General features: G+C 38.2%; 1 protein-coding gene across 5 annotated transcripts in view; it reads left to right on the top strand.

Annotated features, from left to right (window-relative positions):
* The window catches only part of gria2b (glutamate receptor, ionotropic, AMPA 2b), a 185,614-nt gene that overhangs the window by 135,145 nt on the left and 31,991 nt on the right, over positions 1–18,478 (top strand). For all 5 annotated transcript variants that reach the window (XM_028802665.2, XM_051928137.1, XM_051928136.1 and 2 more), the window contains exons 10-12: positions 5,962–6,168; positions 8,022–8,389; positions 12,456–12,654. In XM_028802665.2, coding sequence (XP_028658498.1) covers positions 5,962–6,168; positions 8,022–8,389; positions 12,456–12,654 — 774 coding nt within the window. The remainder of the gene's footprint in view (positions 1–5,961; positions 6,169–8,021; positions 8,390–12,455; positions 12,655–18,478) is intronic.

Here is an 18,478-nt window from a genome sequence, read left to right as displayed (position 1 = left end):
AATAAATAGAGTTAAAAAAAAGTGCAGAAACTTTTTGAAAATCACTTGTAATTTGGATTTTTTAAGGAATTCGTTCATTTATTCATTCATTTCCTGAACTTGCTTTTCCTGGTGAGGATTGCCCAGATTGCCCTGCCCCCAACGGTAATTCTCAGGCATTCCCAAGCTGAGAGATGGGTTTGCCCAGTGTGACATGTCCGGAGCAGTTCAAGGGGGAACCACCTTTGGGGGGGGGGGGCATCCTTATGACATGCACAAACCATTTCAACTGGCTTCTCTGGATGTGGATGACCAGCGACTCTACTCTGAAGTTCCCCAGAATTGCTGAGATTCTCACCCTATCATGTTGTGTTAGCCCCTAGGAAGAAACCTCATTTTGGCCACTTGTACTTGTTATCTCATTCTTTTGGCCACCATAGATAAAGATAGAGATGTACTGTAGATAAACTAGTAAACTGAGTGTTTTGTATTTGGACTCGGCTTCTGTCTCTCTCATCTCTTCACCATCTAATAACTAATGTGTGGTGAGCGTACTGGCACAAAATGGTTGCTGTCGCATCCTCCAGGTAGATGCTGCACAATGGAGGTGGTTGAAGTGTCTCCCCCCTTTCTATGTAAAGCACATTAAGAGTCTTGTAAAGGGCTATAGAAATGCATCATCATCTTCTTCCTGCTTCACCACCAAGGAATAATATAGCACCCAGAGTCAATATACGGTTGTTAAATGTCTATTGGGGAATCTAGCTCAATGAACCGTATTTCAGAATTTTAAATAAAGGAATCTTACATACTGTTATAATTAATATTTTATACTTATAGTTATAAGAATTAACTGCTCCTTGCAGTCACTGAAGCTTCTTTACCCTCAAAAACTGTTTTGTCTTGGTAGAGTTCTGTATTACTCTACTTTTCCCTTTTGTACTATTAATATGTAGCCTTTGTCAGAATGCCTCATATCTCCCAGACTTACCACTTTTTATAAGTTATTGTACCATATAAGTTCTCCCCACCTTCCCTTCTACATTTATAACCTCAGGCAATTTAGGTGTAGTAAAAGACAAGCAGGAGTTAAGTTACACTTTAAATAATGTATTATCGATAATATTAATAAATAATAACAATAAACAAAAGTACAAACGAATATTGGCAACCATACAACCTGATAAATGCTGATGTGTAGTTTCAGGCGGCACACAGACTCGTTTCTTACTTAAAATGTCTCTAGTTAAGGCATCATCTGTGGTCAGCTTTCTTCAGAACAGGCCACATGCCTGTCTCAATATGGCTGCCGAGTTGTGCTTCTCATGGCAATGGTGTGACAGAGAGTTGCTTCTTCATGGTGATGTTTGTAAGAGAGAGGGAGAAGTAAAGCAAGCAAATTTATAAATTCTCTGTCCAAACCCTACAGGGCGTTGTGGTGCTTAATGGGTTTTGATTTTAAACCAAACAGGCAACTTTAGACCAATAGAATTCTGGTGTGACACAATGGTTTCACACCTACCCCCAATACCATTTGTTGAGCTGATACTTGCCAGCTCGGTGATTTGACTTTCCTGTGGGGGTTCATTGAGACAGTCCTGCAGACAATCACTTGCCAAACTTGGTTTACGCCCCGACCCTGTCATAAAATTCACTATCCTATCTTAGCCCTATGGGTAAACATGAATGCTTCTCACTAATGAAACACTAATATTACATTTGCTTTGTCTAAGTTACAAATAAAGACATACAAAATATTTATCAATTTGTATACAAAATTTGACACCACAATAAAAACCATTTTGCAAATGTTATTAACTGAACTCAGTCCTTCTTCTGGCTGCAGTAGTCACTGTGAAGTCAAATTATGTCATAATTTCTGTTGTTTATATCTTTAAATATGAAAAATGAACTCATTCTACTGTAGAATTTTTATCCTGGGTCTTCCCTGCGTGGAGTTTGCATGTTCTCCCCATGTCTGCATGGGTTTTCTCCGGGTGCTCCAGTTTCCTCCCACAGTCCAAAAACATCCAGGTTAGGTGCATTGGCGATCCTAAATTGTCCCTAGTGTGTGCTTGGTGTGAGGGTGTGTGTGTGTGTGTCCTGCGGTGGGCTGACGCCCTGCCCAGGGATTTGTTCCTGCCTTGTGCCCTGTGTTGGCTGGGATTCGCTCCAGCAGACCCCCGTGACCCTGTGTTAGGATATAGCAGGTTGGACAATGACTGATGACTGACTGACTATCTATAACCCGGTCAGCTTCCATGCTAAACATCTTTTCCACTAAAGATAAGGCAAATTTATACTATGTAGACATTTTTTGATCTTTGATATTAAAAAAAAAATAAACAAACCTTATGGAAGAGTAAGATTAACATTCATTATACTCTCAGTAGCTCTGTATACTCTGAGCGGCACAATAAATCAATATGAAGTCTGCCATATTTTCAGTGATTTCGAAAATTAGCATTTAAAAGGAACGCAGATATGAAAACAATTAGGGTTATAGATTCAGGCCTTGGCAGGTTGTCTGCTACTTCAGAATTCAAAGTGTTATGTGGTTTGATATGCTCTTCTGTACTCCAATGTTCGTAAAGAGCTGTTATTTGAGGATTTGTGACCATTCTGTGCCCTCGAACAAAGCTAGTCATTCTCTTCTGACTTATTAACAAGGTATGGTTGCCTACACATCTGGTCCTCACTGGATTTTTATCACATAATGTTCTGTCAACTCCAGAACATATAGTGACTGAAAATCCCAAGAGGGCAGCTGTTTATGAGATGGAGAAACTCTCAAGTCTGATGATGTGGACCACGCTGGCAAGCTAAATCTATAAATGTATAATGCAAAGTTGACTAACTGACTAACTCAGTCATTCATCAACAAAAGCACAATTTACCATTATTTAAAAAGCTGAAATTTGTCATGATGGTACACCTAGGGCAGTAGGTGTCTGCTAAGAAAGGATGTATTGATATTTCAATATTTAGGGGTAACCACCCCCCTCCAACTGAAAAACTAAACACCCCAAAATCTCAAAAATGATTTGACATATTTAATTGAAATTTGGTGATGTTACAGAAAAAAGAACATTAGCTGACCCGTTTTATTTTTTTTGTTGAAGTTTATTAATGCTAATTTATGCTAGTGTACTGCTCTGCACTTTACTAAGAGCAGGCTTTATGCAAATGAAGTAATTGATAGGCCAGACAGCAGCACTAACCAATATGGTGTGCAGACAACTGAAGAACGCCCAGTGTCCTGGACAGAAAAAAAGAGATGTGATCACTTTTAGCATGTACAGTAAGATCTGAAATGGAAGGAGAAAGTTCAGTGAAGCTCAAGGAAGATGCGAAGCTCAGTGGTTAACAAGTACTATAAAGCTCCAGTGAAGGTGTCAGGCACAGTGGCTATGAGTGTAGGTGTTGCTTCGCTAGGAGCAAAAATGCAGGGAGAGAGAGATCAAGGTGGAAAAGGTGTCCTCACATCCAAGACAATTTGGGTCTGATGCACAGGCATCAGGATGGAGGTCAGGATTTTAGAGGCTTAAGCCCCTGATTTATTGTGACCAGCCCCTGATCTTTTTCGATTGTATACATTATCAACAGTGGTAAGTCCCTGATCTTTTTGTCCATCATATACAATGTAGACCCTAATCAATGTTACGCCATTATATGAACATGTGTAAAACCCAGAGAGACCTCAATTTTATATATACTGTACATAAGATCACACATAACAATTACAGAGGGGCTAAGATCCTGATGCCTGCAAATCCTAGAAATGCCCCTGAAACAGAGGCACCATCAGTTTTAAACTTAACGGCTCCCCCAGGAGCTACTTCATTGTAATATACATTTGTATATACGGACTTTGAAAGGGGACCCACACCCCATCCTCTGAAGTTGTTTTCTCTTACATGTGTGTTTGCTGACTTTGAACGGGTATGCCTCACACCTCCTTCTTCTTCTTCTTCTTTCGGCTGCTCCCATAAGGGGTTGCCACAGCAGATCATCTTCTTCCATATCTTTTTGTCCTCTGCATCTTGTTCTGTTACACCCATCACCTGCATGTCCTCTCTCACACCTCCGCTCTCCAGAATTCTTTACATACACATTTGCACCTGTGGACTTTAAAGGACAGTCACATACATCTGATGAAAATCATGAAAACAAATAACTTAAATGAATGATGTAAACAAATGTCAATCATAAACATACTAATGATAATAAAACTTCAATTCAAAAAAATACATTTTCCTAAAAAATTGTGTTTTGCAATCAGCAAAAGCCAAGTAACTAGAAAAAGCAGGAACTGATCTTTGTCAGGAATGTTTTACTTGTGGACAATTGTGTGTAGCAGGTTCGAGAGTTAGCGGTTCCAGTGACCTTATATTATTATTATTTATTACTAGACAAAGAGCCAGTTTCGACAACGTAAGAGGAAATGGGCACGAGTTTGTGTCAGCAGTGTATGAAGAACAAATGATAAGTAACGAAGAAGTTGTTTTGTAATGATTGTAGTCCTCTTTACTCATTACTGTACAGGCTTGTACTGTTAGTTGATGAATTTTCCAGGCCTATAGTATAATATTGAATGATGAATGTTCCAGTACAATATGGAATAGTAATAAGTATAAGCACCACAAACCTGATATAGGTGTACTGAATGAATGCGTAATTGAATCAGAATGCGTAATTAGGCCTCGAGCTGTAGTTGAAATCTCCTTTCAGGCCTCTAGAGCTTTAATCGAAGTCGCCTTTCTCTTTGAATTTTTGCGGCCGTAAATCCGCCGCCTGCTGCGATGTTGGGGTTGGATGTCGGTCTCGTAAGGTTTTTCGGGCAGCTGCGCAGAAGGCGACTGCGCATTCGGCTTCGGACATGCGCAGAAGGTGACTGCGCATTCGGCTTCGGACGGACGTGAGTGAGTGAGGGGGCAGGCGAATTATGTATTAAGATTTTACTGATGACTTTAATAAGGTGACTGACAAGATTTATGATATGATTGGTTACATTTGTTTTGTTTTTCCATTTGGAATACAGGCAAGTGAAGTGATTTGCTCATGGTCACACAGTATCACTTATTGGATTTGAACCCACAACGTCAGGATTTGAAGTTCTAAGTCCAAGGCCTTAACAGCACCACATTGCCTGACAATAATATTAGCCCTTGGTTTAAAAAAATACAAATATTATATGCAGAAAAGTGCTAAGTTAGTTACGCAGCCCTCCTTATACATTCAATTAACCAATGGCGCTATAACACCGGCCCAGAGTCTGATGACATTTCCTGGGCAACAGCATAGCACAGCAAGTACTTTATATTGAGATTCAACCACATTTGGAGGAGCAGACTATTTGCTTTAACAAGCAGACTTTTTCCAACTTAACCTTCTCTCAGATCTCAGTATGAATTATTTTATATCACTCGGTATTTTGTGACATTTTTCTGATTTATCATTTTCTGTGGCACAGAGCCTGAATGCACTTTCAGTGTCATTTACCAAGTCTTTTGGTGCATTAAAGTTCTTTTTCTTAATGTAAATTACCTAATGAACATTATGTTAATTAGGCTTCATATTCAAGTTTCTTTGAAAATTAGGGCTGCCCATAATATATTTACATAATATTCTAAATCCTCATAATATAGAAAATTGCATTAGCATGATTATCTAGTAACAAAATGTACATAAAATAATGTTGAAATGCCAAAATCAGGGTTAACTACTAGTTTGTTAATTAACAGTGAAGCTGGCATTTACATTTTTTTCCCAATGCCATCTTTGCTTTTATGTTGGTTTTTTTTTGGCATTTTAATAGTTGCTTTGGAAAAGTGTTTAGGTGAAAATTTTAAATGTATTAATTTTTTTTAACTTTCCTTCACAAATTACACTCAACACTATACTTATTAACAAAATGTGTAGCATGCCTAACAGAGCATTATTTTTTTGTTCAAAACCAATTCTGTTTCTATTTTTTGGCAGGAAGCACCATATGTCATGCTGAAAAAAAACTATGAAATGTTTGAAGGCAATGAAATGTATGAAGGCTATTGTGTGGATCTGGCTGCAGAAATAGCTCGGCATTGTGGTTTTAAATATAAACTCTCCATAGTGCCAGATGGGAAGTATGGAGCCAGGGATCCTGAGACCAAAATTTGGAATGGAATGGTTGGGGAACTTGTGTATGGGGTAAGAGAAAAACCTTTTAAAAATTCTGAGGTAGATGCATTCAGATTTGTACCACAAATTCATATATGTATATATTTTCTTTTATATCTATCTAACTTTATATTTATCTATACTTACATACATATATATATAAATATACTGTATATATATATATATATATATATATATATATATATATATATATATATATATATATACACATACATACACACACACAAACACACACACACACATATACACAATACTGTGTGTATATATATATATATATATATATATATATATATTCACGGCATTCGTAGTCTGTGTCACAATCTGATTGTATGGGTGGTTACCTACCAGGTAACGCTTGTGGTTGGCCAGCAATCTGCTAACATCCGCCATGGTGCCCTCAGTTTGTGAGGAGCAGATCATAGAATGGTTGAAAATAGTTTACTGTCAAATAAATGCAAAGAGTACGTGACACGTGTTTCGCCCTCATTCTGGGCTCATCAGGTGTACACACTCAACTGCACTCCCTCTCGGGAATCGAACCTCGGACGTCAGCGTTAGGGGCATCGCCTCTGGCGCTGACGTCCGAGGTTCGGTTCCCGAGAGGGAGTGCAGTTGAGTGTGTACACCTGATGAGCCCAGAATGAGGGCGAAACACGTGTCGTGTACTCTTTGCATTTATTTGACAGTAAACTATTTTCAACCATATATATATATATATATATGTATATATATATATATACAGTATATATAGCAGCCTACAGGGGGTGCACAGCCCCTCAAACCCTACACAGTATTCACATTCGGTACACACGTTTTTTATTTAAAGTGGGAAACACTATTCCTTGTTCACCACCTGCACAGTAACATAAGCACAAATAGCACTTGAACACAACACACAGAACTTTCTTTTCTTCTCTCTTTCTCTTCGTCTTCCACCTCCACTCCTCCCAGCAAGCTTTGTCTCCTTTCCTCCCGACTCCGGCTCCTGCAATGAAGGCAGGCAGCTCCTTTTAAGCTGAACCTGGGAGTTCTCCAGATGGTTCGTTAGTGAGGTCTGGAGTCACTCCCAGGAATGGTGAAATACCCAAAGTAGGACTCTGCAGCTTCTGCAGCTCCCCCTGGTGGTACCAAGGAACCCAACAGGGCTATAGTGAACTCCAACTTCCAGCTGGCCATTAGGGAATCCATGGTGCCCCAACAACCCAGAGGAACTGCCCTCTAGTGACCCGGAGGAGGTAATGCTCTGATCATGCTCTCTCCACCAGTTCTTCCATCCATCTGGCATCACGGCCAGGGAGGACCCCTGGCCATCCGTGACAATATATACTCACACAAGGCATATTTATATATATATATATATATATATATATATGTAAGAATAGATAGATAGATAGATAGATAGATAGATAGATAGATAGATAGATAGATAGATAGATAGATAGATAGATAGATAGATAGATAGATAGATAGATAGATAGATAGCCATGAAAGAAAATATACAAACATTTAATAAAAGGAATAGCATAGTAAATAGTTCTATCCTGTTATTAATCTCTATCTATATAAAATGCTAATAACTGTCCATCAGTCACATGAATACTAGGGATCTAATGGGACTAGAATCTTGGTCTTAATCAAAAGCTTATTGCCTGATTTATTCAGAAAATTCATTACATTTTCCGATCATAGATCCACCTGTTTCATTACCTGTTTCGTTACTAAGTTTGTTATGGAACAAACAAATGTTTGTAATATTTAAGTCACAGTACATGACATTCTATTTAGCTGTTGGATATGACACTTAATATATTTTAAATTATAGAACACAGTTTGATTTCATGTCTCTTCCATTCTGTTTCCAGAAAGCCGATATAGCGGTTGCACCATTAACTATTACTCTGGTTCGAGAAGAAGTAATTGACTTTTCAAAGCCATTCATGAGCTTGGGGATCTCCATCATGATTAAGAAACCTCAAAAATCCAAGCCAGGGGTTTTCTCCTTCTTAGATCCTCTGGCATATGAAATTTGGATGTGCATCGTTTTTGCCTACATTGGGGTCAGTGTGGTTCTGTTCCTGGTCAGCCGATTCAGCCCCTATGAGTGGCACACAGAGGAGTACGAAGATGGACAAATCCAAAGTAACGAATCAACAAATGAATTTGGGATATTTAATAGTCTCTGGTTTTCGCTTGGTGCCTTTATGCAGCAAGGATGCGATATTTCGCCAAGGTTGGTCCATCTAACATTTTAACTTTGTGCATTTACGGTCTAGATCTGAAGCGATGGTGCATATATGTTTGCCTCCTGAAAGTCCATCTTAGCATATAATTTCAATGGGACGGACCCATTTAATCGCTAAGACACCCTTATTACCTTAATTCAGGACAAGAACTATGCGATTGATGTTCAATTTACATCAGTCGAGTATTTCTTCAGTGAACATGTATACTCCATGCAGAGGCCGTTAAATGCATGAGGTTGCACTGATTTCATGTCCTCTTGGAGGGGTACCGTGTTTTTGCTGCATATTCCCATTTTGCAGTCCATGGTGCAACTTCATGATATACTTTGTTGACTTCTCGGTTATTTTTTTTCTTTTCTTTCCTTTTGTATATGCCTTGCTGCCTCTTTCTAACTTAGACTAAAAAGTACTGTTCTGGTATGTGTGTCACATCCGATGAGCTGGTAAAAGCCTGTATGGTAAGCCATAACTTTTATATCTTTAAGTATGTAATGGTAATATACTCAGTTTTCAAAATTCCAAAGATGTTGAAAGGGAGGTAGGGTAAAAAAAATTTCCACAATGTTATTCACTAAATATTATATTCTTTGGAGTATTAACGAGCAACACCTTAGTTATAAAGATAACATTTTCCATTAGCTCTTAATTTGCTAGTAAAAATTAACTTGATTTATTATGACAGCACATAAAATGTCACAAACAGGCACACTATCTAGTTAATGTTAGCATAAAATGTTAAATAACAAAGTCTGTAATTTATTATTTCACTCCAGACTGAGCAGTAAAACCTGACAGCTAAAGCGTTGGACTGTCTTCGGCAGATATCTACTATTTACATATTCATAATAAGAGAAATAATTATACAAAGAATAATGAATTGCACTTAATAAATGAAACTAAACTAAATGTAAATTTGGCTCCCGTCATCTAATGCTTCCCTCTCTGAGTGACTGTGGGCATGTTTGTTAACTATCGATTGTCTACAATTTCTATTAATATGCAAACATTTTTAATATGGTGATTTGTAAGTTGTTAAGGAAACAAAATGTTAGTTTTTAATGGGATGAAAACATCTCATTAAACATGCATTTTCAATTGGCAGAATTTAGTTTCCATGTTTGTAGCAAATTTTGCTGTACTCTTCCGACATTTTAGCATGTAACATTATAAATATTTATAAAATTTAAGTAGAGTGTTATCGCCGAACTGCTAAGAGAAATTACTCTTTTATACTTAGGGTCAGATAAAAATTTTAAGACTTTATGCTGTGCTTTTTTGACTGACAGTGTCTGTTTATAGTTTAGTCTCCTCTAAAAAGAAAGATGTATTATGTGTAGCCTCTTCTACTGCATTAACAGAATTAGGAATACCATTTACTATAAAGAAGATGCATCTTTTGTTTATGAAGTGAAATGACTGACCATAAAGGTTAATGGTCCAGTATGCTCATTTTAAGGAGCAAGAAATTTTAGAGTAATTAGTTTGCAGTTCTCATACTAATTATAATGAGAAACATTTGCAGACCTAATTGATCTTCTTATGTTTGGACAACTGAAGAAGAAAGTTTCAAGTAAGTATACGTGTTTATATGCCGTCGGCATGGCACTGCCAGATCTAAACACTAGCGTGGAGAATTGCTTGTGTATTAAAGTGACTTTAGCTGCAGGTGGAAGTCCCATTTTACTTTATGGTGTCAAGCAGAGTTGCGTTGCGGTGCAGCAGTCTATTAGCCAGCGAAAGAGCTGTGAAGAAGCTGTCTGTTGTTACGGTTCTGCCTTGGTCCATAAGCTTTATGACCAAAGACTCGGAAAGTCTTTGCCCTTGAGTTGTAACTCAAAACACAGCTCTCAACAAAATGTTGCCTGATGTCTGAAATCGTAGCAAACCTGTCATTTTCACACATTCTGCATGATTGTCTTTGTTGTCAAAGCACAAATGCTGCATGATATGCTGATAGCGGTCACGGGACAGCATATCTTTGATTGCCGGGACAGCAAATAGTTCAGAGCAGGCGTCAACCACAGAATCAGCTATGGTCATCGCTGCTCTTGTGAAAAAAAATGGAGATAAAGGCCATCAACTCAGAGAGGGAGAGGCAAGTTCGTTGTACCACGTGAACGTCACTGACAGAATAAAACTGAATAATAAAAAAAATCTAACTCTTACAAGTAGCCCAAATTTACTCCGGGTGTTACAGACTCAAATCAAATGTATGTATCAAAAGAGCATTTTTATTGTATTATAGTAATAATAATAGAAGCTCACTCCTCAAAAGGCAGAGCACTCGGACTCAAACCCGGAACATTTTGGTTACAAGGCAGCAATTCTTACTCTGCACCATCCAAGAATACATATCAACTTTCTGTCGATTGACATTTGAGCTTGGATTTTTAACTCATTGACAGCAACATGTAAATTGAATGCTTTTTTTCTTTGTTTATATTCTTTTATAAAAGCACACTTGTTTATTTGATATTTGGAGTAAAGTCTTCACACATTATACACTTCACGTCATTATAAATGTACATGGAAAAACTTTCTGTTTTAGGTATGTGTTCAGCATTTCATGTCATTGCTACACTTACACAGATCTTTGTAGACACAACACACACATGAAATGCATGTGTTCCAAATAGCCCTATACAACTCTAGGCACCTCACACCACGATAAAAGACTTGAGCTTGGAGAAGTTTTCAACTGGCTTCAGCTCCATTTTTGGTTGTAGGGAAGGGGGGCGATTAGCAGGCTGCTTGCTGCTTGTGCTGATTGACACATTTACAAAACAAAAGACGCTGATGGAGAGGTGCAAAGGAATTTAAGGTGGGCCAGGATTACCGTATATACTCACGTATAAGTCGGGACTTGATTTTACCGTACAATTTCTGGTATTTTATAATGCTGGTCGTATAAGTCAAATGTAGATAATTCACACTATTGGTCCAAGAGATTATTATATGCTAACGCCCACCTGAGAGAGTAACCATGGAGCACACTGCCTTTTTTTTTTTTACTATGTATTGTGCCTACGTGACCACACAGTAATACCCAAACTATTCCGATGCAATGTTTGCACTGATTTGTGTTTTTTGTATTGCACACCCTCATACACCTTTATTGCAAGAGCATCCCTTATCTACGATAGAGTGTTCGATCAGAAGAAAATATGAAGCTGGTTTTAAATTAAACGTCGCTGAAATAGCGAAAGAAAGTGGTAACTACACTGCTGCAACAAAATTCGATGCATCTGAGAAACTGATGTGAGATTGGAGGAGGCAAGAAGAAGGTAAAAAAACATTTAAGTGTCGTATTTTTGAACGGGCTGATAAAATCAGGTTCTGATTTTATGATTGATTTTTCGAGTTTCAAGACCCGACTTATAGATGAGTATATACAGTATGTGTTTTTTCTTAGGCTTCAGGGCTTTTAGTTTTAACAGAGCATTCAACTCACTCCTGTAGCATGCATGCGCGACAAGATATACAGTATATGCATGCACTGTGGAAATGCAATATACAGACAGCTATAAATTTGTATTTTCATTTGTATAATGTCTATTTTATATAATCTTTTGACTAATTAGCACTCAAATGTGATCTTTCAGTCAAAATAAGCTATAAAAGAGTATCACAAATCTCCATTTTTATAACTAATAATAGTCAACAACAAAATAGATACATTATTAATGCTGTATTTGTCCCATTCAAATGGAATTTTTTCTGACAGTAATATTGAATGAAAAAAATGTTATTTTTCAGGTAATTGAGGAACATATAATTTGCCTGGTGTCCTTATTTCCCTTTTCCGTTTGTTCTTTTTAACCTTTTACACTTTAAATGAAGATAACTTATTTTTTTGCCTTTCAGGAATCCTAATTTATTATGTACTGTACACAGGTATTTTTGTAATGGTGTTTTGTTACTTCATGAATGTGAATTCTAAACGAGCTTCTTTTTGCTTTGATTAATGCAGCACTAACACAAAATGTTTGTTGCCTGTTGTGATTCTGAGGCGTTCATTTCATGTTTACAAATCCATCTCACACTTGTTATTAGATCCCTCTCTGGGCGAATTGTTGGCGGGGTGTGGTGGTTCTTTACCTTGATCATAATCTCATCCTACACGGCTAACTTAGCTGCTTTCCTGACGGTTGAACGGATGGTGTCTCCAATTGAAAGTGCCGAGGATCTTGCTAAACAAACAGAGATTGCTTATGGAACTCTGGATTCTGGATCAACTAAAGAATTTTTTAGGGTAAGATTTTTTTTTTATATATAGTGAGCAACTTGTTTTGAAGTAATTGATTCTGTGTTTTTATGTGCACTAATTCTGCATTTAGTCATTTTTAAAAACTTGAGAATGCAATCAGTGAAGAACACTATACAAAAATAAACTGAGTTGAATTAAATTTAATTAATTGCTAAAGTCTGTTAAAACAGTTCTGATCAAAATGAAATATTGTTTCTAAATATATGTAACTACTCTTATAGCTGTTATGCAACTACTAATAAGGATTTTCTATATTTTTGGACATACTAATTTATCTTGTATGACCATGAAAACTCGTTTGTGGGAAATGTGACTTCAAAATATTCTTTGTGCAAATAAGTATAATAATTATACTAAGTGTCCAGCCTTTGTAAAGAGAGAGAGAGAAGCTGCAACAATGTCATATTGACCTTAAAGGTCTACAACAAGACTTCAGTCTTCATGACATGTAATGTATTTTATGTAACAGCCAGAGCTTGTGTTAGGAAATCAGATTTATATATTGAGAGTCACCTCTATAAACATTAGCTCTAGAACTAAACCTCTCAACTGAGGTTAATGTCTCACGGGATGTTCCTGACAGGACACGATATGAAAGACTGTGGATATGTTCACAAAATTCAAAGTTTGTGTACCCCTGTAGCAGCCCCCTTATCGCTTGTGTTTGACAATGCATTATCGCATGTGCAGAAGTGCTGTACAGTAATCCCTCCTCCATCGCGGGGGTTGCGTTCCAGAGCCACCCGCGAAATAAGAAAATCCGCGAAGTAGAAACCATATGTTTATATGGTTATTTTTATATTGTCATGCTTGGGTCACAGATTTGTGCAGAAACACAGGAGGTTGTAGAGAGACAGGAACGTTATTCAAACACTGCAAACAAACATTTGTCTCTTTTTCAAAAGTTTAAACTGTGCTCCATGACAAGACAGAGATGACAGTTCTGTCTAACAATTAAAAGAATGCAAACATATCTTCCTCTTCAAAGGAGTGTGCGTCAGGAGCAGAGACTGTCATAAAGACAGAGGAAAGCAAACAAATCAATAGGGCTGTTTGACTTTTAAGTATTCGAAGCACTGCGGCACAAAGCTGTTGAAGGCGGCAGCTCACACCCCCTCAGTCAGGAGCAGGGAGAGAGAGAGAGAGAGAGAGACAGAGAAAAACAAACAATCAAAAATCAATACGTGCCCTTCGAGCTTTTAAGTATGCGAAGCACCGTGCAGCATGTCGCTTCACTAAGCAGCTGCACAGAAGGTAGCAACGTGAAGATAATCTTTCAGCATTTTTAGACGAGCGTCCGTATCGTCTAGGTGTGCGAACAGCCCCCCTGCTCACACCCCCTACGTCAGGATCAGAGAAAGCGCAAGAGAGAGAAAGAGAAAAGTAAGTTGGGTAGCTTCTCAGCCATCTGCCAATAGCGTCCCTTGTATGAAATCAACTGGGCAAACCAACTGAGGAAGCATGTACCAGAAATTAAAAGACCCATTGTCCGCAGAAATCCGCGAACCACCAAAAAATCCGCGATATATATTTAAATATGCTTACATATAAAATCCGCGATAGAGTGAAGCCGCGAAAGGCGAAGCGAGATATAGCGAGGGATCACTGTACTTAATGCTGTTCCCTCACACCATACAGACAAGTGTCTCAATCTCAGTCTGGTCATTTAAACTGTAAGCTTTTGACACTGTACTTGTATTTGCGGGGATAGTTCATGATAGGCGCTGGCTGTGCGATTGTATAGTGGAAAAGTAGGTTTAGAAAATTAATAGTTGGAGACTGTATGTATATTTGGCATTTTGGATCTATTTCTCATGCAGAATTCAAGGACAACAAACAGCTTCTATTGCAACCTGGTGGGGCACAACTAATAATACACAGTTGAAAATTAAGAAAAAAGGGAAATTTCAGAACAGCAGGACTGTGAAACTGCAGAGATAAGAATAAGAAATGACAGAGTAATTACAGCAGTATGAATAGGCAATCTCAGCAAAGCATGACCATTAAATTATTGAAATTGGGATAGGAGATCTCAGCAAAGCAAGAATGCTTCTTAGCTTGATGTAAAGCCTAAATTATAGAAAAGGAATGTGAGAGCCATGACCATCTGCAGAATTCTCATTGGAATCCATGCGTTTTTAATTATTGTAACTGAAACAAAAGATCGATGCCAGCAACAAATGTCTAAATTGCACAAAACTACTTATTTGCCTGTAATTTCAAAAGACTCCCAGCTAAATGAAGCCAACATTTGATAGCAGATTGTGAATACTTACGTATGGCAGTAGCAAATGTGCAATGAGCACCTAATTCTGTTCGGCATGGAATAAAAGCACAAAATTAAGTAAATTGTTGGTAAATTGTTGGTCGAAATCCTAGCACCTGATTTTCTATTGGCAATGGAGTAACAATGTATGACAAAGCTGAGTGCCTTGCAGATGATTAAACAGTTTGCTGACATAATTAGCAATATGTTAGCACCCCCACTGTGGAGTGCTCAGCGTGTGTTAGGTTATTGATATTGTATGTGTCTATATCTTCTCCAGAAATGGTAGCCTAAAGAAGATCTAAATTATTCAAAGCAATAGCTTTAAATGTGGTAAGCACTGGTGGCTTTTCAGGACCATATGGCAGTTAGTACTGCTGCATCACAGTCTCAGGGAGCTGAGTATAAATTCCAATACTGTTAGGGTCTGTGAGGAATCTGCACAATCTCTCCATGTTCACATGCTGGTAAAGGTGACTGGCCACTCCAAAATGGCCTTGTGTGAGGAATATGCGTGGGCTCTGTGATGGTAAAGCACTCTGCTTAGGACTGATGACTGCCTTCCACCCCTTGATGAAAGGACTGCTTCCTAGTCCCCATGATCTATAATGTAATGGGTTCAAAAAAATAAATGAATGGATAGGAGTTGTATTGTGCTACTCCACCAACAGCTTGATAGTTATCCTTATACACCACATGGCCAAACATTTGTGAACACCTGGCCATCACATTTATAGCTTGATGGATATTCCACTCCAAAACTATGGGTATTAATATAGAGTCCAAAGGATCTAACTTCCAGCCAAAATTAAAGCGAGGGACTACGTTCGTTTTAATAATGGAATGAAAAGACTGCAAAAAAGATGTCTGTGTACTGAGTGAATACTTAACACTGTTAAAGATACGACAACGATTAGAAATTGTAGCATTTTGTAATGTAGGGAAAATTTCAAAACCCAAGTATTTAATAGAGCTAGTCACAGGAATTGATGCAGGGAAGAAGAAGCATTAACTACAGGAAGTGTTTAATAGGAGAAGCGCAAATTTTATATCTTAACAGTCCTTCAAAGGACTTAAACACTTTAAGCATGTTGAGATGATCAGAAAGAGCATTGCTTAGGAATAATAATATGTCATCTTCATATAATTGTATTTTATGAGGGGAACTGTAAGCAATAACTGGCGTGATTAACATGTGCAAACAGAGGGCAATAGCTAGTGGTTCCAGAGATAGGTTAAAAAGATGAGGAGAGAGATTGTCCTCTCTGTATGTTTGAATTTGTGATAATAATAGCCGTGGGTGAAGAGTACGGTGTTTGGATCATAAGAACAAAAGCTTCACCAAATCCCATTGATCTCATAACCTGCCATTGGAAATTTCGACACATGTGGTCAAAGGCCTTTTCTGTGCCAAGAGTCACTAAAGCTGCCAGTCTTGATAAAGACAGTGCTAAACCAAGTATATGCGAGAGGCGATGCATATTATCAGCAGCTTGATGGGAGTGAATGAAGCCTCTCTGATCAGGATGAATTAACTTGTGAATGACTGACTGTAATCATTTTGCAAGAAGTTTAGCTAATAGTTTTGCATCTGAATTAATCGATTAAATGGGTCAATATCTGGGATAATCTTCTGGATCTTTGCCCTGTTTTAAAAGCAGGATGATTAGGGCAGAATTAATTGAAAGGTTCAATATAGGTATGGAAATTTAGGAGTTTAACATTTTCAGATGGGGGGGGGGGGGGGTCAGTTGCTTCCAGAATGCTAAAATTACCTTTGGGGACAAACCATCAGGGCCTAGAGAGTGCCCTGAATTAATTGAGTCAAGGGCATCTTTCAGGACAGTCAATGAGACTGGAGAATCCCGCATAACTGCATCTTCAGCAGACAATTTTCGGAAGAAATAGGTTTTCAAAAAACAAAGAGTGCTGTGCAGAAGATGATTTAGAAATGTCGAGAAAAACCTCAGAATAGAACTTATTGAAGCAGTTACTTATTTGATGTGGATTGGTAGTGCAAAAACCCAATTTATTTTTAATGGCTGCAATAGACTCAAAAGAATTGCAGCCACACAGTTTCAATGGTAGTAATTTACTTGATTTTGCATTGGATACATAAGTACGGTGAATCTCAAATTCAGTTCTCTGAAAGAACAAAGAGCAAAGAGTTTAGTTCTGATCAGACCATGGAATTCTGCAATTTATAATCAGGATCTACCACACTGGGATATGAATCCTCCATTACTGAGAAATGCAGTTGAAGTTAATTTATTTTAAGTCGACACTTACATGCCTGGTTTGCAGCAAATGCTATAGTGAAGTCACACATAGCCAAACAAATGCAGGATCCCTACATGAAGTTGAAAAAGTCGGCTAACGTTGCAGAAAGTCTGGCACAGAACTCAGTGTTGTGAAGCAGGGATGTTTTAAACCTCCAGCAGGGAGCACGAGGAGAAAGATTCAGCAGAGAAATTTAGTTTGTGGATGCACAGTGATCAGCCAGTGAGGCTACTTCCAAGGCAGAATCAGACAATGGAGGTGCTAGAGACTGCAAAATAAAAATATATTCAATTCTTGTATATGAATGAAAGCTAGGGAGTTAAAGGAGAAGGCTTTAGCAGAGAGATTAAATAAATGAAACAAGTCGCTCAGGTTCAAAGCTGATGCAGATTTGCAAAATGAACTGGTTGAATGAAGAACACGCTGTTGAAGTGAGGATGGGAGTTTATCGAGTAGTGGATTCATATATGCATTTGCGTCAATGTCCACAACATTTTCATAATCTTTTAAAGGGATGATACGATTATTTAATACAGGGCTGCCCAATATGTCGATCGCGATCTACTGGTCGATCGTGAAGGTAGTGTGGGTAGATTGCATGGCATAAAAAAAATAGAGGATGGATGATAGGCTATCATCCATCCGCACTATGACATTTGTCACTTGATTGACATACAGGACATCTGATCTTTTCTTGACACACGGATCACCACACCACACATGCGTGTTCAACCGTGCAGACTGCTTCAAAATTCTAGCAAGCTACCGAGTCGCCTAGTCAGCCTCCAATTTATTTCTACTAAACGTAAGAAAGAGTATAAAAATGAGTGGGGGAGCTGGACCAAGTAAGAAGCCAAAAACCTACCACTTTCATACGGAATGGGAGGAGGACTTTTTTTCCACAATGTCATATTCGAAATGGGTTTGCCTGATCTGTCAGTCTACCATTGCTATTCTGAAGAAGGGAAATGTGGAGTGGCATTTTCTGACTGTTCATAAAATCTACGGCATTAACTTCCCTCCGAAAAGCGAGCTGAGAAAGGGAAAGGTGAAGGAACTAAAATCCCAGTTGTCCGGAACAGCAGTCATTTTTCTCCCACCTGACCACAAAAGCGAAGGCAGCCACCGAAGCATCATTCCGGGTGAGTCACTTAATCGTTAAGCACAAGAAGTCCTTCCAAGATGGAGAGATTATAAAAGAGGCATTCGTTGAAGCAGCTGACTCATTGTTCCAAGACTTTAAAAACAAACCAGAAATATTAT

The sequence above is a fragment of the Erpetoichthys calabaricus genome, chromosome 5 (assembly GCF_900747795.2).
Source record: "Erpetoichthys calabaricus chromosome 5, fErpCal1.3, whole genome shotgun sequence".
Lineage (NCBI taxonomy): Eukaryota > Metazoa > Chordata > Cladistia > Polypteriformes > Polypteridae > Erpetoichthys > Erpetoichthys calabaricus.
The sequence above is the reverse complement of the archived record's forward strand: the minus strand, read 5'-3'. Positions and strand labels throughout refer to the sequence as shown.